General features: G+C 50.8%; 3 protein-coding genes and 2 pseudogenes across 3 annotated transcripts; 4 read left to right on the top strand and 1 right to left on the bottom strand.

Moving 5' to 3' along the window:
- The first annotated feature begins 7,162 nt into the window (after positions 1-7,162).
- LOC127584762 (histone H1-like) lies at positions 7,163-7,936 on the top strand. Its single transcript, XM_052041695.1, has one exon. It carries the CDS (start codon positions 7,163-7,165, stop codon positions 7,805-7,807), a length of 645 nt encoding a protein of 214 aa, XP_051897655.1. The 3' UTR covers positions 7,808-7,936.
- Positions 7,937-8,565: 629 nt separating this feature from the next.
- On the top strand, positions 8,566-11,661 carry LOC127584553 (histone H2A, sperm-like; annotated as a pseudogene).
- On the top strand, positions 8,814-9,239 carry LOC127584766 (histone H4). Its single transcript, XM_052041698.1, has one exon. The coding sequence runs from the start codon at positions 8,854-8,856 to the stop codon at positions 9,163-9,165; it is 312 nt and encodes a 103-aa protein (XP_051897658.1). The 5' UTR covers positions 8,814-8,853; the 3' UTR covers positions 9,166-9,239.
- Positions 9,931-10,999, top strand: LOC127584763 (histone H3-like; annotated as a pseudogene).
- Positions 11,662-12,203: 542 nt separating the features above from the next.
- On the bottom strand, positions 12,204-16,781 carry LOC127584767 (histone H4). Its single transcript, XM_052041699.1, has 2 exons — positions 16,654-16,781; positions 12,204-13,079 (listed from the first exon to the last, which is right to left on the bottom strand). Exon 2 carries the CDS (start codon positions 13,001-13,003, stop codon positions 12,692-12,694), a length of 312 nt encoding a protein of 103 aa, XP_051897659.1. The 5' UTR covers positions 13,004-13,079; positions 16,654-16,781; the 3' UTR covers positions 12,204-12,691.
- Between the last annotated feature and the right edge of the window lie 1,172 nt (positions 16,782-17,953).

The raw sequence follows: 17,953 nt of genomic DNA, 5'->3' as shown, positions 1-17,953 counted from the left end.
GGAAACAGACAGGAGGTTCTGTGGCAGTGAGCATGAATCCCGGATGGTATGTTGCCTCCCAGGTGCCAGGGTCCGGGATGTCACTGATCGGGTCCACAGAATTCTTGAGTGGGAGGGAGAGCAGCCAGAAGTTGTGGTCCATATTGGCACCAATGACATAGGTAGGAAGGGGGATAAGGTCCTGAAGAGTGAGTTCAGGGAGCTAGGCAGAAAATTGCGGAACAGGACCTCAAGGGTAGCAATCTCGGGATTGCTGCCAGTGCCACGTGATAGTGAAGGTAGGAATAGAAGGAGGTGGCAGATAAATGTGTGGCTGAGAAGTTGGTGCAGGAGGGAGGGTTTTAGATTTCTGGATCATTGGGATCTCTTCTCGGGAAGGTGGGACCTGTACAGAGAGGTCGGGTTACACCCGAACCAGAAGGGGGCCAATATCCTTGCGGCGAGATTTGCTAAGGTGGTACAGGAGGGTTTAAACTAGTTTGTGAGGGGGAAGGGAACCGGAGGAGTAGGTCAGAGGAAGAAGGGAATGGGGAAAAGTTAGATCAAACAGACAGAGAGGCTTTGGGGAAGGAGAAGCAGAATACAGGCTGTAAAAGTAGTGAGGTAGATGGACTGAAGTGTGTTTACTTAAATGCAAGAAGTGTCAGGAATAAGGGGGATGAACTGAGGGCTTGGATAAGTATGGGGGACTATGATATCGTGGCTATTACTGAGACGTGGCTGACGTCAGGAGAGGAGTGGATATTGAATATTCCTGGTTTTCGATGTTTTAAGAGGGATAGGGAAGGGTGGAGAAGAGGTGGAGAGGTGGCGATACTGGTCAGGGACACTGTTACGGCTGTGGAAAAGATGGATGTTGTAGAAGGATCATCTCTAGAGTCCGAATGGGTGGAGTTAAGGAAGAAGAAAGGAGCAGTTACTCTACTAGGAGTATTCTATAGGCCCCCCGGTAGCAGTAGAGATATAGAGGAGCAGATTGGCAGGCAGTGTTTGGAGAGAAGCAGAAATAACAGGGTTGTTATAATGGGAGACTTCAACTTCCCAAATATAGACTGGAACCTGCTTAGTGCCAAAGGTTTAGATGGGACAGAATTTTTTAAATGTGTCCAGGAGGGATTCCTGACGCAGTATGTTGACGGGCCGACTAGAGGGAATGCCATGTTAGATCTAGTTTTAGGAAATGAACCAGGACAGGTGAAGGATCTATTGGTGGGTGAGCATTTGGGGGACAGTGACCATTGCTCCATAACCTTTAAAATTGTCATGGACAGGGACAGGTGCAGAGGGGATAAGAGGTTTTTTAATTGGGGAAGGGCTAACTACGAGGATATAAGGAGAGAACTTGGGAGTGTAAATTGGGATGTCCTTTTTGAAGGAAAATGTACCATGGGGATGTGGTCGATATTCAGGGATCTTATGCAGGATGTTAGGGATAAATATGTCCCAGTGAGGCAGAGAAGGAATGGCGTGGTGAAGGAACCGTGGGTGACAAGAGAGGTGGAACGACTTGTTAGGGAGAAGAAAGTAACATACGTGAGGTATAAGCAGCAAGGTTCAAACAGGGCCCGTGAGGAATATAAGGTAGTGAGGAAGGAACTTAAGAAAGGGCTGAGGAGAGCTAGAAGGGGACATGAAAAGGCTTTGGCTAGTAGGGTTAAGGAAAATCCCAAGGCCTTTTTCAAGTACGATGGTTAGGGTGAAGGTAGGTCCGATTAAGGACAAAGGTGGGAGAATTTTCCTGGAGGCGGCGGAAGTGGGAGAAGTTCTCAATGAGTACTTCTCTTCGGTATTCACCAGGGAGAGGGGTCTTGATGATGCGGAAGGGAGTGCTGGTGGTGTAATGTTCTCGAGGTTGTGGATATCAAGAGAGAGGATGTGTTGAAGTTGTTAAGTAATATTAAGACAGATAAATCTCCGGGGCCTGACGGGATTTTTCCCAGGCTGCTTCGAGAGGCTAGGGAGGAGATTGCTGAACCGCTGGTAAGGATCTTTGAGTCCTCGTTGTCTACGGGGGTGGTGCCGGAGGATTGGAGGATTGCGAATGTGGTCCCCTTGTTCAAAAAAGGTAATAGGGATAGGCCAGGGAATTATAGACCGGTGAGTCTCACGTCTGTGGTGGGTAAGCTGTTAGAAAGGATTCTAAGGGATAGGATTTATGAACACCTAGAGAATCATGGACTGATTAGGGCAGCCAGCATGGCTTTGTGAAGGGAAGATCTTGCCTCACAAGCCTGATAGAGTTCTTTGAGGAGGTGACCAGTAAGATTGATGAGGGTAGTGCGGTGTATGTGGTTTACATGGATTTTAGTAAGGCATTTGATAAGGTTCCTCATGGTAGGCTTCTTCAGAAGGTCAGAGGCCGAGGGATCCAAGGAAGCTTGGCTGTGTGGATTAGGAATTGGCTTGCATGTAGAAAGCAGAGTGTTGTGGTGGAATCAGTGCCCTCGGATTGGAAGGCAGTGACTAGTGGTGTCCCGCAGGGATCGGTTCTGGGACCTCTACTTTTTGTGATATTTATAGATGACTTAGATGAGGGGGTGGAGGGCTGGGTTAGTAAGTTTGCGGACGACACTAAGATAGGCGGTGTTGTGGATAGTGTGGAGGGCTGTCGAAGCTTACAGAGGGATATTGATAGGATGCAGAGCTGGGCTGACAAGTGACAGGTGGATTTCAATCCGGAGAAGTGTGAGGTGGTACACTTTGGAAGGACAAACTCCAGGGCAGAGTACAGGGTAAACGGCAAGGCACTTGGCAGTGTGGAGGAGCAGAGGGATCTGAGGGTTCATATTCACAGTTCATTGAAAGTTGCCTCACAGGTGGAAAGAGCAGTTAAGAAGGCCAATGGGATGTTGGCTTTCATAAGTCGCGGGATTGAGTTTAAGAGCCGCGAGGTTATGATGCAGCTTTACAAAACTCTAGTTAGGCCACATTTAGAGTACTGTGTTCAGTTCTGGTCGCCTCATTATAGGAAGGATGTGGAGGCATTGGAGAGGGTGCAGAGGAGATTTACCAGGATGCTGCCTGGATTGGAGGGTATTGAATATGAGGAGAGGCTTAAGGTGCTAGGGCGTTATTCACTGGAAAGGAGGAGGATGAGAGGAGAAATGATAGAGGTATATAAAATATTGAGAGGAATAGATAGAGTAGACAGTCGGCGCCTCCTTCCCAGGGCACCAATGCTCAAGACGAGAGGTCATGGCTTTAAGGTTATGGGTGGGAGGTTCAGGGGAGATGTCAGAGGGAGGTTGTTCACCCAGAGAGTGGTTGGTGCATGGAATGCACTGCCTGGGGTGGTGGTGGAGGCAGATACATTGAACAGGTTCAAGGGCTTGTTGGATAGGCATATGGAGGAACGTGAGATAGAGGGATATGCGGAAGGAAGGGGTTAGGTGGTGTGAGGGTGGTCTGATGGACGGCACGACACAGTGGGCGGAAGGGCCTGTTTTGTGCTGTATGGTTCTATGGTTCTATGGTTGAAACTTAGATACAGCTCGTCAGAAATGTGAAAATATAAATAGTAACCGTTTATCCTGGAATTGCTTTCCAAACAAACATTTAGAAATTGGCTGCGGGTGCTTTGCAAAATGAATCTGAAGGGTTCCGAATGGAAAATTAGAAGATAACAGAGACCCAACCGGTCCATGCCGACCAAGATGCCTTTCTAAGCTAGTCCCACGTGTCCACATTTGGCCCATATCCCTCTAAACCTTCCATATCCATACACCTGCCCAGGTGACGTTCAAATGTTGTTATTGTACCAGTCTCAACCACTTCGTTGACAAGACCCTTAACAGTGTTGGTGTACAGAGGGATCTTGTGTTCCAGGTCCACAGCTCCGATGAAGTGGGTGCACAGATTGATAGGGTGGGAAAGAAGGCGTTTGGCGTGCTTGCCTTTGTTAGTCGAGACATTGTGTTCAGGAGATGGGAAGTTATGTTGCAGCTTTATAAAACTCTGGTGAGGCTGCATTTGAAGTATGGCATTCATTTCTGGTTACCCCATTATAGGAAAGATGTGGAGGCTTTGGAGAGGGTGCAGAATTGGTTTCCAAACATTCTACCTTGATTAGAGGATATGATAAATAGGGAGAGGTTGGACAAACTTGGTTTGTTTTCTCTGGAGTGGCAGTAGCTGTGATGAGACCTGATAAAGGTTGAGAAGATTATAAGATGCATAGATGGAGTAGGCAGCAGGGATGGTTTTCCCAACTCTGAACTATCTAAGACCAGAGGACATGCATCTAAGGTGAGAGGGGGTAATTTACAAGGACATGTGCAGGGCGAGTTTTTTTTCTTACACAGAGAGTGGTGGGTGCATGGAATGTGCTATCAGGGTTGGGAATGGAGATAAATATGATAGAGGTGTTTAAGAGGCACGTCGGTGTGCAGAGAATGGACGGGCATGGACAATGTGTAGTTAGAAATTATTGGAGTAGTTGGGTATTTAATTACCAGCTTAACCAGTTCAGCCCAACATCGTGTGTGAAGAGTCTGTTTCTGAGCTGTACTGTGCTATAGTAACAAATCAGGTGCAAGTCCATGTTGAGTCACAGAGTAAAACAGCACAGAAACGGGCCCTTCATCCCAACTGGTCCATGCCAACCACGGCATTCTCTTGCTAGTCCCAGTTGCCCATGTTCAGCCCATAACCCTCCAAGCCCCTCCCTTCCTTGTACTTATCCAAATGCCAATGAAAATTGTGCAACTGTACCTGCTTCGACCACTTCCTTTGGCAGCTCATTCCAGATACTCACTGCTCTCTGTGTAAAGAAGTTACCTCTCAGGTCTCTTTTAAATCTCCCCCCCCCCAACATATCTGTGCCCTTTAGTTCTGGCCTCCCCAACCCTGGGGAAAAGACTATGACCGTCCACCTTGTCCAAACCCCTCATGATTTTAGAAACGTCCATGAGGTCACCCCTCATTCTCCTGCACTCTAAGGAATAAAGATCCAGTGTGGCCAACCTCTCCCTATAACTCAGGCCCTCGAGACCAGGCTGCATGAATTTCCTCTGCACCCTCTCCAGCTTGACAACATCTTTCCTATAACAGGGTGACCAAACCTGAGCACCATGCTCCAAGTGCAGCCTCACCAGTGACTTACATAACTGTAACATAATGTCCCCACTCCTAAACTCGATGCCCTGAATGACAAACATCAGCATGCTAAACGGCTTCTTCATCACTCTGTCCCCTTGTGTGGCCACTTTCAGTGAAGTGTGCACTTGTACTCCCAGCTCCCTCTGTCCACACACTCCTCGGTGCCCTGCCATTCACTGTACAAGTCCCACCCTGGTCTGACTGTCCAAAATACATCAGCTAACACTTTTCTAACCTTCAACCATCACCCTCTGCTTCCCATCATCGAGACAATTCTGAATACGCTGCAGGTGAAGAGATCAAGAGTTCACCTTGATCATACAAGAGGTCCGTTCAAGAGTGCTACAGCAGTGGGAGAGAAGCTGTCCTTGAGCCTGGTGATACATGTTCTCAATACTTTTTATCCTCTGCCCGATGGTGGTGGTAGAGAATGACCGGGATGGGAGGTGGCTTTGATTATGTTGGCTGCTTTCCTGAGTTAGTGGGACATGTAGACAGAGTCAATGGAGGGGAGGCTGTTTTCCGTGATGGACTGGGCTGTGTTCACAAAGTCCTTCTGTGGTTTGACCAGGAATTGCAACAGCTCACACTGATCTGGATTGAATGACATCTACCATTCCTCAGCCGACTTCCCCAGATGACCAAGATCCCCTGTAATGTTTGAAAACCTTCTTCACTTTCCACCACACCACCTGGTTCAGTGGCATCTGCAAACTGACCAACTACGGCTCATCCAAATCGTTCATATAAATGATGAACAACAGTGGGCCCAGCACCGATCCCTGTGACCCGCCACCGGTCACAGGCCTCCAGTCCGAAAAACAACCCTCTACCATCTCCTTCTGCCTCCCACCATCAAGGCAGTTATGTAACCACTGAGCGACCTCCCCCTGGTTCCCGTATGATCTCACCTTCCAGACTATCACTCGAAGGGGTACCTGGTATAATGTTTGTGTCATTTATAGGTTTCATGTGAATGATGTGTCTCTGATGCGATATGCCTGTGATGCTGCTGCAAGGAAGATTATCATTGCACCGGTGCGTACATGACTTGTCGATATTATAATAAACTCGACTTTGACTTTGCTTTTTTTGTCAAAGGCCTCTCTAAAGTCCATACCGACAGCATCCACCGCCCTTCCCTTATCAATCCGCCCGGTTAACTCTTCAAGAAACTCGAACAGATTTGTGAGATTAACCGGGGAATTCAAGAGAAAAGTCAGGAAGTTTGGTGTCGATTCTACATAATATTGTTGATCACACAGCTGGAGCCTGTGAACGGTGCTGGTCTCCTGTTTGAACTTCCCATCCGGAAGAGATGAGGCCACCCCCACTCCAGGGATCAGAGACCGTCAGGAGCACCGGACTCGGAGTATTTAACAGTTACTGAGCTGGGAAACTACAAGTAACCTCCACGAATCTGCAGCACAGGTGGAGCGGAGAGGGAAACCTGTTCTGGGAACTGTGCATCGGGCCCACAGTTTGTGCTGTGAAGGTGCAGATGTGAATATTGTGTCAGAGATAGTGTGTTAAACAGGCGGGCGGCTTGGACTGCTGTCACTGTGTTTGTTGGTCAGGTCATATCGCTGGATTCCCCAGTCCCTCCTGCGGAAAATGAAAAGATTTCCCTGTCACGGGATCGCCCCGCTCCCCAGCCCAGTCCTGAAGTGGGAATTAGCCGCAAAGTTTTAGTTTGTTTCAATATTTCAGTCGAAAAGCAGCGAACCTGTCAACGATCGGGGAGAGAACGCGCTCAGTGCGGCAATGAAACGGGTTTAAATGGAAGGCGCCGCCTTTAATTCGGATCAAACTTTCTTTACAGCAAACATTCCAACCTCAGACACTGACCGGGACCAGTCTGCGTCTCCGGGGTGTCCGATTTTAATTGGAATCGGAGAGTTTTTGAGGAGAGAGAAACACAGAGACACGGAGCGGCCGGGGGCTGACAGCAGGATGTCTCCGCCCCGTCCGCTTGCTGCCTTTAAGTTGCTCTGTGCCGCCGCCTCTCGCTTCATTTCTCACTCAGTTCCGACTGTCAGAGAGAGTTTGTGCAGAGTCGCCGACAATGACCGAGACCGCAGCCGCCGAAGCGGCTCCTCCAGCCGCGCCCGCCGCCCAGACCAAGGCTCCCAAGAAGAAGAAGGCGCCCGTCCGGGACAAGCTAGCCGGCACCAAGCTGGGGGAACAGATCGACCAGATTGTAGCGGGTTGTCCCGATAAGAGGGGGATGTCTGGGACCGCCATCAAGAAGGTTCTGGCTACCAGAGGCGTCGATGTGGTGAAGCGCAGCGCCCTGATCAAGTTGATCATCAAGAGGAAACTGGAAAAAGGCTCCCTGCTTCAGACCAAGGGCGTGGGCTTCTCCGGCACCTTCAAGGCCGGGAAGGAGAAATGTTCCGTGAAATTGGTGAAGAAATCGAAGAAACCAGCGCCCAAGAAGCCAGCGGCAAGAACATCTCCCAGCAAGAAACCAGCGGCCAAGAATTCTCCTACGAAGAAGTCTAGAGCCAAGAAATCGGGGGCCAAGAAAACTCTCACTAAGATACCAGCGGCTAAAAAAACGGTGGCTAAGAAACCAGCGACCAAGAAGGCCACGTCGAAGAAAGCCAAGAGCACCAACAAGGTCGCAGCCCCAAAGGCCAAGAAATTGGTGAAACCCAAGCCGAAGCAGAAAGCAGTGAAACCCAAGAAGGCAGCGGGCAAAAAGTGAATTAAAAAGCGTAACTTGTAAAGACCTGAACCCAACGGCTCTTCTCAGAGCCACCCACATCTCTCGGGAAAGAGCTGATCCCGAATTCCTGTCCCGGGACCGGGCTCAGATTTCGGGGGAAACCATAAACCCCGGGATCCCCGGTACCTCGTTGACATTTGCTGAACCCGTCCCGTCCCCTGTGTCCGAAATAAAACACAGAGAATAGGATGTCTGGGCCACCTTCACTCGGACAGGGGATATTTTCGTCTCCAGGCTCCGTTCAAGGCCGTTTCCTTCTCATAGATGACGGCAAAGAGCATCTGTGGGACATTAACACTGGCAGAGATTCCCCGCCTCACTGCCCGAAGCCCAACGTAGGAGGTTCCCCAGTTCAGCCGGTGCAGGTGACTAAAATGCTGAACCGTCTGGGACGGGAGATGTGGGGATACTGAATCGGGTCTGGGGATGGACTGGAATAAGACGCATTAATTTATTGAAAAACACGATGTTGCTGGAGGAACTCAACAGGCCAGGCAGCCTCCGTGGAGAACAGCAGGCGGTCAAGGTTTCGAGCCAGGCCCCTTTTTCAGGATCCCAGTCAGTCTTCAAGAAGGATCCTGACCAGAAACCTTGACCGCCTGTTTTCCTCCACGGAGGCTGCCTGGCCTGCTGATTTCCTCCAGCATCTTCGTGTTGTTCATCTTGATTCCAGCGTCTGCAGTCCTTTGTTTCTCTAGGATGAACGTATTCCTGTATTTATGCAGTAACATTACTGACTGATCCTCAAAATGGAAAAAGCGCGACCGAAAGTTTGTACCCAGCGCAGCGCTTCGGTTCTTTTGTAGATAAACCGGTGGAAATTGGTGGTTGCGGAAAAGTGGGGGCGGAGCTGGAAGATGAGAGGCCGCTCTCTGCTCTGTGTGTCACTCTGACTCTGTCCCTCCCCTCCCCGCCTCTCTCTCTCTCTCTCTCTGTCTCTCTCTCTCTCTGCGCCTTTCTCGGGCAGGTCGGGCAGCAGCAGCAGTCGGTGTGTCACTGAGTAGCCACTTGGGTGAAGCAGCATCATGTCTGGCAGAGGGAAAGGAGGCAAAGGACTGGGCAAAGGCGGAGCCAAGCGGCACCGTAAAGTGCTCCGTGATAACATCCAGGGCATCACCAAACCAGCCATCCGGCGCCTGGCTCGGCGTGGCGGCGTCAAGCGCATCTCGGGTCTAATCTACGAGGAGACCCGCGGGGTGCTGAAGGTTTTCCTGGAGAATGTGATCAGGGACGCGGTCACCTACACCGAGCACGCCAAGCGCAAGACGGTGACTGCCATGGATGTGGTGTACGCTCTGAAACGCCAGGGCCGCACTCTGTATGGCTTCGGCGGCTGAAGAACTCGCCCCTTTCTCCCGAGCACAGCACAAAGGCTCTTCTCAGAGCCACCCACCGCCTCACAGAGGGAGCAGTGACCCGCAGCATGAGTCGATGGGAACTTTAATTATTTGATTTTGGTTAATGCATTTGTTGATATGTTGGGGGTTCAATATAGAGTTCACGGTAGATTCCTGCGATCACTTTAAACTGCACCTTAGGCTTTCTTCACGCAAAGCCCTTTGTGAATGCGGTGAAATTAATATTGGCCCCGATTCTCTTCCCTTGTTCTCCGTCTCCCGCAAAACTGAATTCCGTCAATTCGTGAAGTGATTGAGTAAATGTGCTGCATACATTCAGATTCAGCTCATTCAGGAAAATAAAATTTACATCGATTACTGAAATGGTGAAATTCATTATATTTTTGTGACCCACATGAACACTTTCCCTCAAGCACAGCTCCCGGTCGCTCTGAAATTGGCGGGCGATTTGAATTTGCACCGGCAGCCAATCACACCGCAGTCTGATTGACTGAAGTCCAACCCCCAGTCACCAGTTTCCGTATTTGGTCACAGATTATGTTTCCCCCCCCTCCACCGCCGGCCTGTTGGAAACTGATGAGGGAACTGAGCCAATCGCAGCGCTGCGGCTCTCCAACAGTCACCTCCCTTCAAGCCAATCAGAGGCTGCGGGGCGTACTTCACCAACACTAAAAGTCGGTCCCAGAGCCAGCTCTGTCATTCCAGTCCCTGTATTTCAGTCTGTGCTCCGACTGTTGAAGGAGAATGGCCCGGACCAAGCAGACAGCGCGCAAATCGACCGGAGGGAAAGCTCCCCGCAAACAGCTGGGAGCAAAAAGCGGCGCGGAAGAGCGCTCCAGCCACGGGCGGAGTAAAGAAGCCCCATCGCTACAGGCCCGGCACCGTGGCTCTGAGGGAGATCCGGCGCTACCAGAAATCCACCGAGCTGCTCATCCGCAAACTGCCCTTCCAGCGCCTGGTGCGGGAGATCGCTCAGGACTTCAAGACAGACCTGCGCTTCCAGAGCTCGGCCGTCATGGCCCTGCAGGAGGCTAGCGAGGCTTACCTGGTGGGGCTCTTTGAGGACACCAACCTGTGCGCCATCCACGCCAAGCGAGTCACCATCATGCCCAAAGACATCCAGCTGGCCCGCCGCATCCGCGGGGAGCGCGCCTGAACCCGACCTCGGCACCAACCACCACAAAAGACTCTTTTAAGAGCCACCAACCCGGCAGAGGAAAGAATTGTGCCTTCCTGTTCACTGTTCTGTTACATTAGCGTTTCTTCACACCCCTTTGATATCCCCATGTATGGCCCTCCGGTTCTGTGCACGATTCAGCCCAGCACACATCCGGGCTGTTTCATTGATTCTTTCCACACAAAACACGCAAAAGGTCCAACACAGACCCGTTCCTCCGCGCCAACTCCAGACAATCGGCTATTCTCTGCCGTCAGGTAAAAGACAGCGCGGGGAGCGGAGCTTCACCTTCTCCCTCCCCCGTCAGTGTGTCCCCGATCAAACACTTCTCCCAATCAGCTGCCGTGTAAAGTCAGTCATTGTGAAGAAGGTGTTCGGGGTTTGTTGGTGTCACTGTTTTACTTGTTGTGGAGAAAGGGGTTTGCAAACTGCAGTCCCCTGTTCTGTAACGTGCGTCTCGCATTTCTACCCGAGTCCATGATCGTTTCACGGGGACACAAGAGACGGCGGGACTGGAATCGCGGTCATCTCACGGAACAAGTTTGTCAGATTGCAGTCTAGACTCGGACTGCCCTTTGTGAAGAGAGACCGGTCCAAAATCCTGTACATTTCATACAGAGACCGATCGCTAATGTGAATCAGCTCTTGGGGGTTAAATTATCAGAAATGCTGAAATCGGAGAGTTAAATTAAAAGTTAATAAACTTTATGCGGGCATTTCAAATTTCAGGAGTCTGACGGTTACTTTCCGCGCTTCTTTCGCTCCCCTCAGTTTATTGGTGAATAAGGCTGCTCTCTGATTGGGCTATTCAACTCACTAATAACATTAGGCGCTGTTCCACCAATCAGAAGCGCCCCACTGCATTCCCCCAGAAGATACAAGAAGGGCGAGTGCGGGAGGATTTCCTCATTCTCTGGGAAAAACTTGGTGAGATTGTGGAAATGTCCGGATGGGGAAAAGGCCAAGTCTCGCTCGTCCCGGGCCGAACTGCAGTCCCCGGTGGGCCCTGTTCACAGGCTCCTAAGGAAGTGCAACTATGCTGAGCGGGTGGGTGTTGGAGCCCCAGTCTATGTGGCTGCTGTGCTCGAGTATCTGACGGCTGAAGTCTTGGAGCTGTCCGGTAACGCGGCCTGGGACAACAAGAAGACCCGCATCATCCCCAGACACCTGCAGCTGGGCGTCCGCAACGACGAGGAACTCAACAAGCTGCTGGGAGGGGTGACCATCGCTCAGGGTGGGGTGCTGCTAACATCCAGGCCGTGCTGTTGCCCAAGAAAACCGGCGGCGCCAGCAAGTGAAGCGACATAAAGTGAACCCAGTGACCTAAAGGGTCTTCTCAGAGCCACCCACCGTGTCTGTGGAAGTGCTGATATGCGGTTGCGGTGAGGGCGGGGCAAGGAGCTATATGAAATCGGCAATAAAATGAGACACTCGTATGTTAATGAGCCGCAGAGAATAATGAATTCAATTATGAATTATACATTTTACTGTAACCAGGTCAAGTCCAGATAGCGGACATAACAGCGGGCCCCAGAGCCCGCTGAACAGTAACTCCCGGCACCATTTCTAATGAAACCCCGCAGAATGCACGCACCGCTCCCAGCACCAGGGCAAAGAACAGCAGGGCTCGGCCGAGCACCGGCTGAGGCGAGTGCGGGGGCATTTCCGTTATCGGCAACCGGCCTGTGCATCTGCCAGAGCCGAGACACTGCCCGGTGCTCTTCGTCTGAAACATCCAGAGTAACTTTCTTTTCGCATCTCCGTCATGTTCCTCCCGCTTCCGCCAGATGAATGGAGCTCTTTCCCAGCGGAGAGACAGCGGGTTCACTGGGCCCAGAGTGGGGAAATGGGGAACTTCAGAAAGGCCGCCACTTCCAGAGTACCGACTCACAGAAGGGGAGTTTAATCGCCAGCCATTAATGTCACAACCCGCTCTTCCTGACCTGATGCCGCCCAGTCTGTGTTCCACAGTGCGCTTTGACGCTGGACTTTACCGGTGTGTAACAGGTGGGGTCATCGCCTCGGTTACTTCTTCCTGGACAAATCCCAGCGCCAACAGTACAACCGGTGACCAAGTGGTGCGAATATTTTCATCTGAACATTTATCTACAAAACCCTCACTTACCCCCGCAGGATTGTCCATGACTAGCCGAAAATCTTTTGCACCCAGATCTCCCCTGAAATATCAAACATCGTGGGGGAGAAACCGTTAATATTTCAGGCCAATGACATTTCATCAGATCTCCCAGGTCACTGCTCCCTCTGTGAGGCGGTGGGCGGCTCTGAGAAGAACCTTTGTGTTGTGCTCGGGAGAAAGGGGCGAGTTCTTCAGCCGCCGAAGCCATAGAGAGTGCGGCCCTGGCGTTTCAGAGCATACACCACATCCATGGCAGTCACCGTCTTGCGCTTAGCGTGCTCTGTGTAGGTCACCGCGTCCCTGATCACATTCTCCAGGAAAACCTTCAGCACCCCGCGGGTCTCCTCGTAGATTAGACCCGAGATGCGCTTGACGCCGCCACGCCGAGCCAGGCGCCGGATGGCTGGTTTGGTGATGCCCTGGATGTTATCACGGAGCACTTTACGGTGCCGCTTGGCCCCGCCTTTGCCCAGTCCTTTGCCTCCTTTCCCTCTGCCAGACATGATTCTGCTTCACCCAAGGTCGCTGCTCAATGACACACCGACTGCTGCTGTCTCCTTTTATACACAGCGGCCCGACCTGCCCGAGAAAGGCGCAGATAAAGAGAGAGGCGGGGAGGGGAGGGGAGGGGAGGGACAGAGTCAGAGTGACACACAGAGCAGAGAGCGGCCTCTCATCTTCCAGCTCCGCCCCCACTTTCCGACAACCCCCAATTTCCACCGGTTTATCTACAAAAGAACCGAAACACACCGCTCCGGACAAACTCTCTCACACACCGGGTCCGTGTTGAAGGATTTCCCGGTTTCACTGCCTCCTCTGCTCCCGATATATCAGAAATCTGTTCCCTTTCGACAACAAATACTTGAGGGAGCGGGTGAAAGTGACGTCTGTCCCTCCCCGGGCCCATGAACAGGGCAGAGCGCCCTCCTCACACACAGTAGTTGGTGTGGGAGGGAGCAGAGGGCTCCAGTGGTGATAAGATTAATTCATTAAATAAAAATCTGGGAGAGTTGTGGTACCGGATAGTGAGGGGGTAATGAAAATCCCGGTCACAGGAAGGGGCAGGAATTATAAGCAGATCTGTGCTCCTGGTGAATTCTGCAGTGCAGTTAAAGTTGTAGCGAGGGAGCTGGTGCAGGAGGGAGGGCTTCAGGTACAGGGATCATTGGCCTCTCTTCCAGGGCAGGTGGGACCGGGACAAGGAGGTCGGGTTCCACCTAAACTGGAGGGGAACCAATGTCCTCACAGGAAGGTTCACTGGTGCTACTCAGGAGGGTTTAAACCAGCGTGGCAGGGGGTGGGGACCAGAGCTGCAGGTCAGCAGATGGGGGGGACTGAGGGGGAAGGTCGGGATTGGGAACAGTCATTCTGATGGGGAAGATGGGCAGGGCCGGGTAAATGATCACAGTGGGACTGAGGGGCTGAAGTGTGTGTGTTTCAGTGGAAGAGACATTCTGGGTAAGGCAGACGGCCTCAGAGTCTGGATCAGTGCAGGGACCTATGATGCTGTGACCAGTACAGAGACCTGGTTGTGAGAGGGACAGGACTGGCAGCTCAGCGTCCCATGGTATCAATGTTTCAGACGTGACGGAGAGGGAGGTAGAAGAGGTGGAGGAGGTGCATCACTGATCAGGGAGAGTGTGACAACTGCACTCAGAGAGGACAGACTGCAGGGCTCATCCATCGAGGCCATGTGGGCAGGAATCAGGGGTAAGAAAGGTGCTTTCGTTCTGATGGGGTTATTCTATCGGCCTCCCAACAGTCAGTGGGACAGAGAGACACAGATATGTGGGCAGGTTATGGAAAGATGCAAACACTTGTCATGGTGAGAAATTTTAACTTCGCCAATAATTTTAACTTCCTCGGTGCAAGAGGCTTAGATCTTCCAGAATCTGTTTGGTGCATCCCAGAGGGTCTCTTGAAACAATCTGGAGATAGTTCACTAGAGCACAGACCATACCAGACCTTGTATCGGGAAATGAGCCTGGCCGTGACTGGGATTTCAGTGGACAGCATTTTGGGAAAAGTGATCACAACTCCTTACAGTTTAAGACACATGAGTCAGGATCAGCCTGGAGCACGGGGGAGGAGCGGGAGGGCTGAACTGGGGGAAGACTGAACTGGGGGAAGGCAAATTACAACATTATTAGGCAGGTCTACACAGAGCAGCAGTTAGTGGGCAAGTCCACATCTGGCATGTGGGTGTCAATTAAATGCCAGCTGATGGGAATTAAGGATCGGTACGTTCTGTTCACTGGGAAAGACAAGGGGGACAAAGTTTGGGATCCTTGAATGATGACAGATGTTGTGAACTTAGTCAAGAAGAGGAAGGAAGCAGATGTAAGGTGTAGGAAGCTGATGTCAGACAGGGGCTGAAAGGAATGTAAAGGAAGGAGGAGGTCAAACAGGGAATGAGGTGGGGTAAAGGGGCCATGAAATACCCTTGGTGAGTAGGATTAAAGAAAATCCAAGGGCATTTTATGCACACATTGAAAACAAGATGGTTGCTATGGAGAAAGTTGGTCCTCTGAAGGTTAAAGCTGGGAATTTATGCCCGGAGCCAGAGGATATGGACGAGGTACTAACGAGTACTTCACGTTGGTGTTCACCAAAGAGAAGGGCATGGGGGACAGTGAGAGCAGTGTGGGGAACGCTGATAACCTCGGGCATGTTGAGATCAAGGAGGTGGGGCTGGGTTTCCCCAGGATAGAAATGTCAAATACTCGAGGGCGCAGCTTTAAGTTTAAATGAGATGCGTGGGGTGAGTTTTCGTTTTACACAGAGAGTGGTCAGTGCCTGAAACGTGCTGCCAGGGGTGGGGGTGGAAGCAGACATGAGAGTGACATTGCTGAGGCATTTTGACAGGCACAGGAACATGTAGGAAATGAAGGGAAATGGATCGTGTGCAGGGAGACAGGTGGAATTTAGTTTGGCATCACGGCTGGCACAGACATTGTGGGCCGAAGGGCCTGTTTCTGTGCTGTACTGTTCCATGTTGTACAGTGATGACTGTGTTTGATCCAACAGCTGTTGCAGGGACATGGTTGTAGGGTAACTGGTACTGGGACCTCAATATTCCAGGATATTCAGTGTGCCACAGGAATGGGCAAAAGGGAAAGGAGGAGGGTGGCCTTGTTCACCACGTGGGGTGGGGGGGATGTAGGGGCAGCGATAGGGAATCGGTTTATGGGGTAATAATGAACAACAGGGGAAAAGCGGCATGGGTGGCAGTGGTCTCTGGACCCCCAGGTGTTGCCTCTCGATGGGACAGAGCACGAATGGGGAAATATCAAAGGGAGGGAAGAAGGGAACTGTGACTGTCATGGGTGGTTTAATCTGTGTATTGATTAAACTCAGCAAACTGGCAAGGTGCCGTGGGAGAGGAATGTGTGGAGTGGGCAGGGACTGTTCCTCACAGCAGTGTGTTACACAACCTACCCAGGGACAGGACATGTTAGATGTGGGTCTGTGTAATGAGGTGGGATCAATGAGAGATCCTCTGGTGCAGGATCCCCGAGGAAGAAGTGATCACAACGTGGGAGAATTCCAGACACAGTGTGAGGGTGAACACCCGGCTCCAGAACCAATGGCCTCAGCCTGAATAAGGGCAGTTACACAGGTGTGAGGGTGGAGCTGTCTGGGTTGGACGGGGTAAATAGGCTCAGGGACAGGGCAGTGGGTGAGCAGTGGCAGATGTTTAAACAGCTGGTTCATAACACTCAGCAGACATTGATCCTAATTAGACAGAGGGATCCAGGAGAAAGATGAACCTTCTGTGTCAACAAAGGAGGTCGAGGGAAATATTAAATCAAAGGCATATTAATGGCAGGGGCTGGTGGTGGACCAGAGGACTGGGGAGTTTTCAGGGATCAGTGACAGGAGGCTCCAAACCTCAAGCTAACAAGGAAATGGGAGATGAGTTATTTCAACAATTAGATCAGTGTTCATGATGGGGACACAGCAAACATGCCACAGATATCTGATGGGTGACATTTCAACATTGTCAATAATCTGTAACAATCCCATCACAAGGGGAAAAACTGATGGGGCCAAAAGCAAACGTCACCGGGTCCCAACGACCTGCACTCGAGGGTTTTAAGGAAGTGGCTGGAGAGAAGTTGGAGACATTGGTTGAAGTTTGTCAGAACTTCACTGTGTTCCAGGAAGGTCCCAGCGGGTTGGAAAACCTCAGATGTGACCCCATTGTTGGAGAAGGGTGGAAGACAAAAAGCAGGGAACTGTGGTCCTGTTAACTTCACATCTGTTGCTGGCACCGTGCTGGAGTCTGGCATCAATGGAGAAATAACAATTCATTTAGAAAAGTTTGAAGTCATCAAACCGAGTCCACATGGTTTAGAGCCACAGAGTCACACAGCACAGGAACAGGCCCTTCTACCCATCTGCTCCATGTTGACCAAGATTCACATCTCAGCCAGTCCTGTTTGCCTGCATTTGGCCCGTATCCCTCTGAGCCTTTCCCATCCACGGACCTCTCCAAGTACATTTTAAGTGTTGTTAATGTAACTGCCTCACCACGTCCTCTGGCAACTCATTCCATACATCGATCACCCTTTGGGTGAAAATATACCCCATCAGGTTCCCATTAAATCTCTCCGCTCTCAGATTCAACCTGGGCCTCGAGTTCTTGATTCCTCAACCCTGGTAAAAAGACTGTGCACATTGACCCTATCGATGTCCCTCATTATTTTATACACCTCTATAATATCACCCCTCATTCTTGTATGCTCCAAGGAAAACAGTGCCAACCTGCTCAACCTCTCTGCATAACCCAATCCCTTAAGTCCCGGCAACATCCTCGTAAATCTCCTCTGCACTCTTTCCAGCTTAATGGCATCTTTCTTATAGCAGGGTGACTAACACCGTGCACGATATTCCAAATGCAGCCAAACCAACGTCTTGTACAACTGCAACATTCACCACCCTGTTTCCAAACCAGTCACCTAGTTTGATGAAGGGAAACACATCTTTGACAAATACGCTGTTGTTTTTCAAAATGTTAGAAGGGAACCTGTAGATGTGGTGTATTTGGATTTTCAGAAGGCATTTGACAAGTTGCCATAAAAGGCTGATGCACAAGACCAGAGCTCACAGCACTGGGGCGAGGTGTGTTAACATGGGCTGAAGACTGGTTATCATACAGAAGACAGATGGAATAAACAGGTCTGTTTCAGGCTGGGAGGTTGTAACTAGTGGAGTGTCCCAAGGATCAGTCTGGGCCCTCAATGATTTACTGTCGATATTACTCACCTGGAAGAGGGGCAGTTGGGTGTGTGGGAGAGCACTTGGTCAATGGAGTTTAATGTGGGAAAGTGCGAGGCCATGCACTGTGGTAGGTAGAAGCAAAGGGCAGACTGTTATTTACGTGAAGAAATTGTAAATGGGTGAAATAGAGAGGGATCCAGGGGTTGTCCTGCACAAGTTAGAAAGAAAGT

Source organism: Pristis pectinata, chromosome 30 (genome assembly GCF_009764475.1).
Source record: "Pristis pectinata isolate sPriPec2 chromosome 30, sPriPec2.1.pri, whole genome shotgun sequence".
In the NCBI taxonomy this organism is placed as follows: Eukaryota; Metazoa; Chordata; class Chondrichthyes; order Rhinopristiformes; family Pristidae; genus Pristis; species Pristis pectinata.
This window is presented reverse-complemented; position numbering and strand designations above follow the sequence as displayed.